Below are 13,841 nucleotides of genomic sequence, written 5' to 3'. Positions count from 1 at the left end.
CCGCGAGCTGTGCATGATTTATTAATAGGTAGCATGAGCCCGAGGGCACTGAAACACGCAGAACTTTCGAGGGCAGGCCGGCCGAAGCGGGACCAGAGCCTCTTTTCCTCCTCAGACTCTCTTCAGGGAGGCGGCGCCGGCGTCGGGTCCAGCGTGATCCGGGGACGGGGACCGCGGCGTCGAGGTGGGCCAGCCGGTCGTGCAGGACGCTGGCGCTTGACCTCCGGTTCAGCTCTCTGCTGGGGTTGAGCTGGTGCTGGCTTAGGGCGCTGAGCTGGCGGCGGTTTTGGGTGGCCGGTCTCAGACGCTGAGGCAGATCGTTTTGGTAGGAAATGCCGCATGGCTTGCGACGATTTCTGTGCCTCAGTGAAGCGCTGGGTGAACCCCTCCACAGCAGAGCCGAAGAGCCCCGACGGCGACACGGGCGAGTCAAGAAGGGCAACCCGATCCGTATCCTTGATCTCCGTCAAGTTCAGCCACAGATGTCTCTCCAGAACAACCAGGCTGGCCATGGCTCTTCCTACAGCCTGAGTGGCGACTTTAGTAGCGCGAAGGGCCAAATCAGTCGCGCTGCGCAGGTCTTTGAAGGTCGACGGGTCCGGGCCTGCCTCGTCCATGTCACGGAGGAGTTTTGCCTGGTATACCTGCAGCTCTGCCATCGTATGGAGAGCGGATGCGGCGTGGCCGTTGGCGGTGTAAGATTTTGACGCCAGGGTTGATGTCAGACGGCAGGGCTTTGACGGATGGTTCATCTTCGCTCTCCATCCACCGGCTGAAGACGGGCAGAGATGGGCGGCGACAGTTTCTTTGAGCGGCGGCATCTTTGTGTAGCCGTGTTCGTCGGCGCCGTCCACTACAGAGAGGACGTGGGAGACGGCGCTCTGAGCTCGGGTGGAGTGGGGAGCACGCCAGGATTTGGTGAGCTCTTGGTGAACCTCTGGAAAGAATGGCGCCTGCCGTTGGCGGGATGATTGAAGGCGCCCGGGCTGCAGAAATCACTCATCCAGCCGGCTGAGTTAAGGCTCTGACGGCGGCGACCACTGAATGTTGAGCTCTGCTGTAGCTTGTGTCAGGATGCAGATGAGCTCAGAGTCGTGAGGACGCGACTCGGTTGGTTCCTCAGCGGCGGCGGCGTGGGCGTCGTCATCCGAAGCCGCCCAATCCTCTAACTCCTCAGAGGATGACATCATCTCCAAGTTGTCACCGGACCCAAAGGAAACCATGCCGCTAGCACTCGCACACACTGAATATTTTTCCGAAAGTGCGCCCACGTGCACAGACTACATTTTTTATAATTCGCAAACATCTCTTTTGTGTGAAAGTATTTCGAAATCTGTGCGGAGGACATTAAGATTGCAATCTGCAATGTCTGCAAAGGACAAGTTAATCGTGGAGAAACAACAGTACCTTACATTCGCAGGGCTCTCGAGTCTCACGCATTCACTGTGAGATACATGCATTTCACACACCTTGTATTTCTAAGAGACTGATAAATGGACGAGGTGCAGGAAAGTTCTCTGTTGAGTTTAGATGTGCAAGATTGTGCATCCCTAGATAATTTACCCCACCTACTGGGTTTGTCTCTTTTTACCCAATGCTGTATGGTTTAGCGTGTAGTGCAGCATTTTACAGAATAGGACAATATGTCAATGTTTACACCATAGGTGTCAGTGCTCTGAAATCATTGGACATCAGAACTGCAGCAAAAGATGCAAGAAAGGAACTTGTCAACAAATATCATCAACTTCCTACAAATGCGAGTGTCTGCAGGCGAGTACAATCCTCATATATCAGAAGATCAGGCTTCTAGAAAGTCTTTTTTTAGAAGTGAATTATGCACTTTTGAAAAATCATATTTCTTTCCACTAATGGATGTTTAATTTTTGCTGTTTAGCTTCATTTGACTCATTATGTTTTGATAATTAGTCATTTGATTAATGCTGGGTCATTTCGGGGGCCATCACAATGGATGTGTAATTATGCAAACCCAGACCTGAGAGTACGGCTTTTCCTATCTCTCCTCACATTAAGCCGTCTTTTATAAGTGCCTGATTTGAAAAATGAAACAATTGAAGCCTTTAAATGATTTGTGATGCATAAATGGACAAAGTCTTTTCCATTACGTTATTTGAATGATATTCTCAGGTTTATAAAACTCATGAATGGTGTCTTTCCTCTCCTAAAGAGATGGAAATAAACAATTTCTGCCCTTCCCAGTCTGTTTATAAGAGACCACAGTGACTCGCATTTGAAAAGTAATGACTCTCATTTGCTTCTGTGAAATCATCGCTGGGCTAATGAGCGTCTCACATGCACACGATGTGCAACCAAACTTTCATCGTCCCTTGGGTGTTTCTGATAATAACATCATGATAGAGCTTCCAGACTGAAGTCCAGGTGGCCCTTGCTTGTTGATTAATTGGCTTTCTTGTAGCGGCGATTTGTTCCAGCAGATAGCGGCCCGTAATGTCACGCTCAAAGCTTTTAAGCCAGCGAAGAAAAATTTCTATCTGGTCCGACGCAGATTTAGCACTGTCCAGAAATATGATGAATTTCAACTGGAGGTACAGGGCTCACGGGATATCGCTTGTGAGGTTCAAATCGAGAAAGGAAAGACAGAGAAAGCAGTCAGATCTCCCAAGTATTATTTTTGTGCAGGAATCAATTTTATAGATGTCACTGTAGACAAGTCCTCAAGCGCTCCTTTGCTGTGGTTTGAAGGTCAGACATCAACTCTCAGGTTTCAGATAGGCATGTTTGGAGGTAACACAGGTTTTATAATAGAAATAAAAAAATGACATTTTAGATTTGCTATGACCACTAGAGGTCTTTTCGGGTCCAAAGAAATATCTCCGAATCACTTTTTACTCAAACCCGCCGTGCATAAATCATTTTGAAAGAAAGAAAGACCAAGCAGAGTCCGACTGAATGTAAACGGCACCAAGGTGTGTGCAGTCTGCATCCCCGCGTGCACCAGTCAGAAAACTCAGTGGCCTCCCTTCCAATTTTGCCCCGCTTCTCCATTTATTTTCATTTGTTATCTGACAATGACACCAAGGTAACCACTAAAATGTGCATTCAAAATTGATTGGCAGGTCTGTCTCAACAAAAATGTACCTACCACCAGCCACCCGATGTCTCTCTAAGTTTTATTTCTTTCTTTAACCTCCTAAGACCTGGATGTGGACATCAAATTTTTTTGTTGTTTGCACCATAATACTTAATTCTGTGTAACTGGAACCTGTTGTAGGCAAACATGGGCTTCATGTTCAAAGAAAAATATTTGGTTATTATATTTTTTGATTCTTCCTAACCTCAAAACAACTAGTAGAAATCTGAAATAATTTAGGTTAGGTTAATAGGTTAATGTCATTCGAGTTTGTCATTGCACTCCCTTTTTGGTTCTAAAAAGCTTTTAACCCGCTGTCATCGCTCCATAAAGCAACGAGCATGTCGTCTTTGTTTGTTTGCCTTTTTGCCGGCTAACTTCTGGGTGACGTGTTTGCGTTTGGGAGGAGTGGTTGACTTATGTGGTTTCATTAACTAAATGTATTTACACATGTCCAGTTACATCTGAAATGTGTCCCATACCACCTCCTGAAGTGGTTTGAGCGATCGGATTTAAATCTGTTTTGAAAACGTTTCAGAAGGGCATTTACACCTGGTCTTTCTACAATCAGACAGCTATCCGATCAGACAGAACGCATGAAGTGAGCAGGTGTAAAAAAGCCCCAAATGGACCCGTTAAGATCTCTAATGACCACATCTCAATGATTTAACTGTTGCACCATAACAGGTTTATATGAGCGCAGTTTCTCTCTGCATATTCTTGTAGCACCTTGTACTGAACTGGAAAGTAGCCGGTCTTCAGTTTTACACTGTTTGGGTCCCCTGTGGGGCAAGCAGCTGATTCTGACTTTACCCAAACTGTCACCCCATTAATCATAGGAAAGTTAATGTCTGGCACCGGTACCGGCTGCCCTTACAGAACAGAGTCCTATACACACATAATAATGAGCCGCACTCATGGGGCTCTTCAAATGAGATTTTCTTTTGATTCGGCTCTCCTGTGTACCTTATTCAGGCTGCCAGAGGTGTTTGTATCTGCATGTTACAGAATTAATAGGATATGCCCTTATGGATACACTGTTAATTTAGCGATTCACTTACCCCGTACCATTTCAAATACAGCAGGTGCCTTTTCAGTGGCTTTGATGGCGAATTGGCTTTTGTGTTGGTCAGTTGATCTTGATGTCCCAGTGTGCACTCTTTAGAAAATAAAAGTGCTTCCTGATACCATAGAAGAACCAAGTGGTTCCATAAAGAACCTTTAACATTTGAAGAACCTTTCTGTTTAAAACAAGTGTAAAATGATTCTAGGCACCTATATTTTTAAGAGTGTTTACCAGTTTCAATAAGTGATTGACCGTTTTAAGACACTAAATCTTGTGAATAAGTATAACTCAGTCCTTCCAGAAAAACGCAAAAATATTTTTTTTTTTATCGTTGAGGGCACAAATCCTTGATCTTGCAGCACGTTTTCATAAAAAATGCGATGGAATATGCAGGATATTTATGCAATTTTATGAAATTGCAGGAACTTGCAAAAACTGCGGTTGGATGAAAACAGATAAAAAGTGATTCCCCAAAAACCTGTTCTCATTCAATGATGTTCACGTCGCGTAATTACGTCACTTCATAACGTTCCCATGGCAAAAGGGGGCATGGCTGCACTTGTGTGCAGTAAATGCAACATTTTTCAACTTTCTGCTAAGGTATATTAGCCTGGTTAGCCAGACCTACATCAAGATGTAAGGTCTGGCAACTCTTCACACAAACGGCTCAATGCAAGGGGCGGGATATAAGGTTGTCCCTCAAAATGCCTCTGCACGCAATAGGATAGCGCTATGACCAATCAGAGCAATGAAGAAGGTGACGTAGTTACCGTAACCAGTCGGCAAAACTCCAAACACATCTTTCTTGCTTAAAAAGGACTTCAGTAGGGTTATTTGCTCTTCTCTCAAAGAAAAACATAAGTCTAAGTCCTCCAGAGTCGCGGCCAAAGCCGCTTCAAAAGAAAGCTGTTCGCCAGCAGCAGCCAGAGGTGGAAAGAGTACTGAAAATTTGTACTCAAGTACAAGTACAAGTAGTTGCTAAAAAAATACTCAATTACAAGTAAAAGTACTGGTGTTAAAAATGTACTTAAGTAAAAGTACAAAGTACCCCTCTTAAAAACTACTCAAGTACAAATTACTTTTTAGCCGGTGATATTTATTGAATAAATATTAAATCCATTGAATGAAATCAGAGATATGAATGGATTAAAAACAGGCAATTTGTGTTTTATACGAATAAACACATAGTACAGGAATTTTGTCTGTTTAAAGAATGTTAAATGATTTTAACAGCAGCTATATTATTTCATATTGTTTCCTCATATAATTTTTATCAAGTTATAAAAATGGTCTAATGTTATTATTATTAATTAATTATGATACAATATAAATAAGCTTGTTGGGTTATTTTATTTAAAAACAGATTTTTTTACATTAACTCATTTCCCGCCAGCCATTTTTCGAAAAGTTGCCCGCCAGCATTTTTTATGATTTTCACAAAAGTTTTACAAAATGCCTTCCAGGAATTTTTTTTTCTAAAAATATATATATCAAATGAAAGAACAGACCCTCTACTTTCAAACAAACAATAAAAAAAGTGAAAAACCGTTCCATCCTATTTTTTTCCCTGCTTATAAACTCTTAAATATTGGTGTTATTCTTTACAAATACACATTTTTTTTTAGCAAAAAGCTGAAACAATTGCATTTTTGTGAAGGAATTTAGTTAGAGATCAGATTCAGAACGAATATCAAACATAAAATTAGTAAATAACGTTTTGGCTTCAGTTTATCCATAAATTGGGTAAGTCCGCTATCTAGTGGACAATCGCGGTATTGCACATTAACATAAATTCTTCAGAAACACGTTTTATGCAAATGTTTTTTTTTTCTTAATTGACAAGATAACTCGTCAATGGCGGGGAAAAGAGTTAAAAATATTATTGGACAAGAAAGCTTTCCAAAAGTACACTACAATATTTCAAAAGTTATCAGTATGATTTAGCACTGACATATGTGTAATTTAGACAGGCTGTCAGTGCAGTTACACTGCTACGCCAGTGGGACGCGGCAACAGACTAATTTGATAAAAGAGTCCTTATTTGACTGTTTATTATTATAAGCTTAAAACACTGATTCAATATGAATAATACAATGTTGACAATGACATGAAATTTAACTTTGAGCACCATTTTACAATGTTAAATCTTTTTTTACGGTCTACGTGCTCGTCACCTAGGTAACTGAAGCTCATGTTTTAGGTATGTGACAAAAAATATAAATACATATATAATTATAACCATATGATAGATAATAAAAAGAACTTTAAAATGGTTTTTAAATTATTAAAATCGGATAATTATTAAGAAAGATATGGAATTTTTTAACTCGAAAATTAGGGGGCATTTTTGTACCCAATTAAAACTATAAAACTATGAAAAACTTCCGCTTGACCAAACATATTAAAATATCATAACTTTCTCATTTCTTGGTCTATTTGCATAATTCAAACACCACATTGTATGTAATTAAAAGCCCAAGATTAAGATGACATCTTTTTAAAAGATATATATATATATAAATGTTATTATTTTTGATTAACCACTAATTAATGAAACCGAGAGCATCAATCCACGCATATCTTTCCATATGAAATCAAAGCCCTCTCAAATAAAAGCTGTATTTTTATATATTAAAGAAACATTTCATTGTTTCTTTAATATTTCTTAATTGAATAATAATGCTGGCGAGCAATTTAAATGGTCAGATATTATTAATACATTAATTGATGATTATGTTATTTATCATTAATAATAATTCAATAAATGCATGCATGTTGCATGCATGTATTTATTTATATGTTTGACAAAATTATGCCAATAATGTAATCTAGAGATTCTAATCCTTCGTTCTGTATGATTACTTTAAAAAATAATGCACGGATTAATGAAAACGGAGAATTTTTGGAAGCCAAAATGATTGAATGGGCGATTCTGCTTTTGACAACAACGTCACTTGCGGATCTTAAAAAAGCACATGCGAATGTTACAATCAATCCCAAACTTCACCTAATTCAAGTTAAATGTATATTCTATCAAAAGAATTTGGTTTGAAACAAAAAAATACTCGCCTTCATAGAGGATTTCAATGCCAAACACGAGAGAAATTTTGCTTCGCTTATAACTTTCTTCTTACAACAGCAATCTTGGAAATTCGAACGTGAGAATCAACGTGAGGAAGTAATTTATGTCACTAGTATATGGGCTTTAGAGGTATTCACAAAGAAAAGATATGACAGATTTCCTAAGTCAACAACGCGTCTGGCGCTGAATACCTGCTAGGAACACAGCCGTGGGAACAAAGCGCTCGTGCGTATTACGTCATTTTGTCACATACCTACATGTTTCAAGTGATGTTTTCAGGCAAATTATCGTGAGGTCTACCCAACATTAAAAACGAAAACGATCAAATAATATGGTTATAAGTCTTCTTACCATAATGTGCTTTTTGAGATTAGAGGCTGAAGTATTGTAAGCCGAAATCACTGCAGATGGCAAACAAAGTTTGCATTACATTTACACGCTGTCTCCTTTCCTTCCTCTGTTTGAACAACTCCCAGGTGCGGCCATGGGCACACATCATCCGGTATTTCTTCTGAATTTTTAATTAATTCAGCGTCCATAACGCCAAAGTTCTTTGACATTAAAACACTAAATACAACGTCACAGTGAAGGACGCACGAGGATCGATTGAATAGCTCTCCAGAGACCGGGCTTTTTTCCGGTTCAAATACAAGGGTTTTTATTGGCCCGCCCACGCTCAATTATTTCTATTGGATATCCAAATGCTGTCAAAGATTTGAATATTAATTTGATTCAAATTCTACAAGTACTTAGTAACGAATGTGATTTTCAAAGTAGCGAAGTACATTACTGACCTTAATTTGTACTTAAGTACAAGGGAAATTACAGACTTAAAAATGTACTCATAAAAGTACAAGTACACGAAAAAACTACTTAATTACAGTAACGTGAGTAGTTGTAATTCGTTACTTCCACCTCTGGCAGCAGCAGCCATTCTTTGTTTTCAAGTAGGAACCGTTGCAGCTCTGTCGTCATCATGTTAAGCCCGCCCCACAGACGCTACACACGATGTGATTGGCCTGACCAAATTTTGGTTTTTGGACCGGTTAAGTGTATTGTGAGTGCCTAGACTAAACCCTGGCAGCAGATATATTTTGCGGCCGCTAGGGTGCGTCTAGATTTCTAGGCTAAAGGTATATGTGACTTTTTGCTACAAAAATGCGGGGATTATGAAATCATGCATACCCCGCATATTTTTTTTGCAAGAAAATCTTTGGCTGATTGTGCTTTGAATCATGCAATCGCATAATCACGTTTTTTTATCCTCCCATATAGCAAATGTTTTTAGGTTTGCATGATGTGATTTTTTAGGCAAATTGGAAAAGGTGTAAATCACAAAAATGCAATAGAAACAGTTAATTTGCTTTTTCAGGTCACCTAATGTAAGTCAGTCATATAATTATTATTTGAAGATGACGCAGTATGAACTAAAACCTCCCAGAAACACCTCAATACATGTCTGATCACAAGTATAAGAGGCTTTCCTTGCCAATAATGTTTGGATAACACTCTTATGTCTGATTCTAGTGCCTTGGATATGATATTAGTAAATCAACCAACGTCAGTCGGCATGATGTTTGAAACGAGGAAAAACTACATTCAGTCGCATGTCAACATTTAGAAAATAACGCTAAAGTTTTGCGCAAATCTGCAATGAAAACGCAGCTATTGTAAATGCTTCATGTGAAGATGTTTGATTTGAAAATATTGAGCTTCAAGCTTCATCACGTCAAGAGCTTTTAATATTCAATTTCTGCTGTTGATCCCCGAGAAACTTTACAGAGAGATGTACGGTTAGACGAACGCCTTGTGAGGTGTCCTTAAAAGCAGTTGGGGAGTTTCTGGAGCGATGACCTTTGCTTCATCTGGTGAGCTTAATACGCAGAAATGTGCTTTGAAAACTCAACAACAAAAAGGAAGCAAAACAGAGTAACAAGAAAGATAAATGAGTTAGCTCGTGCTGAGGAACATGTGGGGAAGAAAGAAAAAGCAAACAGCTCGCCACCAGGGAATAAAATCAAATCATGTTCACCTTGAACCCACAGTGCTGCATAGTCAAGTCTAAATTTAACCTGCGAGGAACGAATCCGGTCTGATGTTCTTACCCATGGATACTTTGGAGAAACCTGTAACCCATGTACTTCATGGAGTCTAATCGATTGGGTTATTGGTCGATTGGGATTTAATTTGGACACTGACACAGTAGTTGAAAAGTAGATGAAGGCTGAATGTGCTTTAGTTTTCATATGACCAAATGAGAACCAAGGGAGCCACGCTGAGACTCGATGAACTGTTGATGTGCTGGATAATTGTCCGCTGTCATTACAGTCGTAAAGTTTGAACATTTGTTTTCTCTAAGCAGCCAGGAGTTTATAGCTATTATGAAAATGATTTTAGGCTAAACATAAGCTGTTATGATAAAGAATAAGGTCCTTTATGTATTTCAATTTTAAAAATACTATTTAAAGTTTTATTAAAAAAGATTAGAATGATAATTGAAACTATTTTATATCCCACTTTAATACTTCTCTTTACAGCTCCTACTGTACAGTTGCTGTCTGTGTTAAACGCACAATATGTAAGGTTTTTGCACTGGCACAGTGTTATATATTTTGTGTATTTTATCCCAAATGTTTTAACAATGTTTCAGTCCAGATCAAATTTGCAATTTTAAAAGCACTTCACCTTTGTTCATAGGGTTGCTTGTCAATGGTTTCAAGGTTATCAAAGGCATGCTTTACAATTTACATAGGAATAAGTTTGCTTTCCATGCACAATATTTCTCAGTAAAATTTCTGTTCTTTGCTGTTTCTGAGAAAATAATCATTTGTTTGTAGTTAAAGTTTTCTGCCTAATGAAATCCCATTCAGACATGATGTGAATTCCATTGTAAAAGACTGAAGGTTAAATTGTTTTATTAATCATAATGTTTGGGTTAACTGTAGTACTGTATAGCAGTAAAACACTAAGAAGCCTTTAATGATGGTGATTATGAAAATAAGATCACAACATCACTACTGTAAATATCTTTATTTATTTTTGGCTTCCATAGTCAGTTTTGCATCAACCAGTTAAGATTACAGACACGTACGGTCTACCAAATTGACATTGTGTAAATTGAAATGTATTTTACTCTTTGCAGTTTATGATCATTTAGCATTCATTTATTCTCCATAAATTCTTTCATGTCAGGTGCTTACTGTGAGCAAAAGAGGCTTCTCTGCGATTCGAACCCGTGCAGGAACGATGGTCGCTGTGAGGAGACTGTTAATGGATATGTTTGCAGATGCCCCGGGGGCTTCACAGGCTTCAACTGTGAGACCACCACTGATGTTGACAGCTACTGCAAGTCTAACGGGTGTCAATTGGATGAAGTCTGTGCTGTGGACAAACCTGTGAGGCCTTTTTATTTATTTATTTATGAAGAAAAATACTAATGCCAGTTTTTGCTCAGGAGAATGAGATTAATTTGAAATGCCACATGCTAATTTGAACTTCTGAAGCAGATTACTTTGTGTTATGTTGGAGGTTACAATTTATTAATAATTGTTGATAGCAGAATACTTATGGGATATGTAACAGCTTTTTTAGTTAAGTTTTTTTGGGGGGCTTTGTGCCTTTATTTAGACAGGATTGTAGAAGAGTAGACAGGAAAGTTTTGGGTGGAGAGCGGGATCGGCAATGGACCTTGGAGATTGAAATCGAACTCGGGTGGCTGTGAACACATTGGTGCTATATTTTGGCGTACTAGCCACGGGTCTATGGGTGCTGACATATACCAGTTTTTGACTGGGCAAGTTGTTGCATATTTACACAGTGGAAGTATGGGAAAATCTGTCCGCGCTTGTTCAGGGTGTGACTCAGGATTAGTTTTCAATGCACTGCCAAATAAGACATTTAAGTGCCACAAAATTGCATTTGAACAATAGTGTCCCAAAATGCATTGCAAAACCAGTGGTTGGAGCAACAAACAATTTTGGTTAGGTCTAATCTGTCTTACTTTTCTGATTCAAATTTGGCGATTTACCTTTTATTATGCTGCGTTTACACCAACCACATTTCAGGCGTCAAAATTACGTCTAGATTGCCACTTGAACAGTTTGAATGCATTCGTGCATCTAGAGCGAAGTAGACACGCGAAAAAAACAAGCATTTGACACGCGTCAGAGGCAAAATCTGCTTCTTGTGGGAGGAGCAAGTGCTAAGTGGTTGTCTGTTTGCAAGATGGCTGATGTTGATTGTGCATTTATCTAAAGAGTTACCGGTTTGTATTTAGTAACCTTACTATAGGGGGGAAATAAACGGTGCAGGTCGATAAACGTCACGTGACTCAAAAGTGAAATGTGTATTACAACTTACCAGGTTGCCCAATGTCCTCACTGACACACTTCCAAAGCGAGGTCCTTTTTATTTCTGTCTCTATAGAAATAAGAACTTCTGTCGTATAGCTCCGGTTGACTGCTCATGGACAATATTAAGCGTTCCTTCATGTTGAATGAGTGACTCCGGGCGGGGCTGCCGCCGCAGCAGCAAGCAGGCTCCTGATTGGTTAATGTGGTGTTAAAATCTGCCAAAGTTAAAATTTTTCAACTCGGGCGTCAGCGGCAAATTCGCGCAAAATGCACCATTCGCGCGAATGAGGTGGAATTGCGTCTACCAGAGCACGGATGAGGCGTTTGGTGTGGCGCGGTAGATGCAATTCCACCTCATTCGCGCGAATGGTGCTTTTTGTTATACAGACATCAAGACGCACATCAACGTGTCTTCACATTGACTTAACATTAAAATCACTTGCGCTTGATGCCTCTACCGCGGCTGGTGTAAACGCAGAATTAGGGATGCTCCGATCAGATTTTTTGCTGCCGATTTTAAAAAAGTGGAGTGTCCATTTAACCGATGATATGCGACTGAAACATATTTTTTCCTCTTGCGATAAGTCATTCCAGACATCACATCGACTGATTTTTAACCAAGATGTTTTAAGAGTCTCCAAACATTAATCCCAGAGAAATCCCTTTATAGTTACGAGTGGCAATGTTTCTTGGAGGTAAAAGTAGATTATTTTAAATCAAACGAGATTATTAAGCGTATTATCCAAACATTATTGACAAGGAAAGCCTCTGGTGAGCAGACAACAATTGAGGTGTTTCTTGGAAGTGTTTCCATTGGCCATATTTTCAATTTCCCAATGTCAGTTTTGTTCAATTTAAAGAGTAATTGAAACAACAGCTACTGACTTCCATAGTATTTGTTTTTCCTACTATGGAAGTTAATGGGTACTGTCTGAAGTATCTTCTTTTGTGTTCAACACAATATAGAAAGTCATGTAGGAAATGATGACAGAATTTTTATTTTTTGCGTAAACTATCACATTAAGTGATCAGATGATTGGTGTAAATGTTAATTTAATAGAGACAAACTTTTTTTTGTTTTAAAATAAGATTCTGTATGTAAGTTTTGATCCTAGTGTGAATAAAATAAAATAAAAACTACAAATCTTTGGTATTTAGTTTTATTTAGAAATTACAGAAGGTTTTTTTATAATTTATAAGTGTTTACGTTGATTACTGGAGTTTTTTACGAGCCTGTATTTGTTCTACATCTTAGCATCATAATGTTTGTACAGTTTATTATCTCCTTCACCTAATGAAAAATGCATGACAAGTGCCTACATTGCTTTATAACACACCATTGTTGTAGCTGTTTGGTAAAGTGCCATAATAAAACAATGTTGTTGATAAACACCGGCTACGTTTTAACACACGGCCTCGTAATCGTGTCACAGGTAATTGAATCATCCGTGTCCCCATTTTTAGGAGATCGAGGCCTTTGCTTGTACAGTGCCCGAATTAGTGTTTGTTATAATGAATTATGACGTACAGAACTAAAGAGACAGTTACACAGCCCACTATTCACAAACCATCAATCGTCTGTAGTTTTCCCATTATGTGCCGAGATGAATTTAGCAGAAAGTGGGCCAATGGCAAACTAATTGTCTTGTTTGACCTTCATTCAGTCTGTAGTAAAATCTGGAGTATGGACCTGACCGGCTCAGACTCTCACAAAATCTGAACACAGAAATTTAAGATAAACTACCTCATTCTCTTTTATCACACAAACACACACAATCCCACACGTTAAAATGATTTGTTTGACATTGATTTGGTGCGTCTGAGACATCCTCCTAAGAGAGCTCATCTGTATGAAAATGAAATAATCCTTCACGCCCCTTCACTACTGCACCAATGCTAATATCAGTGGGTGTCTCCGTCTTTTCTTTCATCTGGGATCGTGTTCTCGGCTTCTATTACTCATCTTTGAAGGAAAAAATTATTGATGTCAGGATGGGTTGTAGGAAGTAGGAGAGCAGGAGCGGCTAATGACTTGACTCTTGTATCTCTCTTTCTGCTCTTGCCGTACTGATGCTCACATGATGAGCGTTTTCTTGGGTTGTTCAGATTAAAACTTTTCTAGTTAAGGTTGCTAGTTTTTTAAGTCCTGTAAGAAAGTTGCTCAAGATTACAATCTGTTTACCACTGAAAGGATGCAGACGCCCAACCTAACCCTGTTCTGCATGTACGGTC

General features: G+C 39.2%; 1 protein-coding gene across 1 annotated transcript in view; it reads left to right on the top strand.

Moving 5' to 3' along the window:
* eys (eyes shut homolog) overlaps nucleotides 1–13,841 on the top strand; it is a 251,099-nt gene that overhangs the window by 6,318 nt on the left and 230,940 nt on the right. Inside the window, 3 exon segments of the mRNA XM_065295946.2 lie at nucleotides 1,672–1,762; nucleotides 2,752–2,772; nucleotides 10,450–10,652. Of these exon segments, the coding sequence (XP_065152018.1) occupies nucleotides 1,672–1,762; nucleotides 2,752–2,772; nucleotides 10,450–10,652 (315 nt within the window).

The sequence above is a fragment of the Paramisgurnus dabryanus genome, chromosome 20, assembly GCF_030506205.2.
Source record: "Paramisgurnus dabryanus chromosome 20, PD_genome_1.1, whole genome shotgun sequence".
NCBI lineage: Eukaryota > Metazoa > Chordata > Actinopteri > Cypriniformes > Cobitidae > Paramisgurnus > Paramisgurnus dabryanus.
This window is presented reverse-complemented; position numbering and strand designations above follow the sequence as displayed.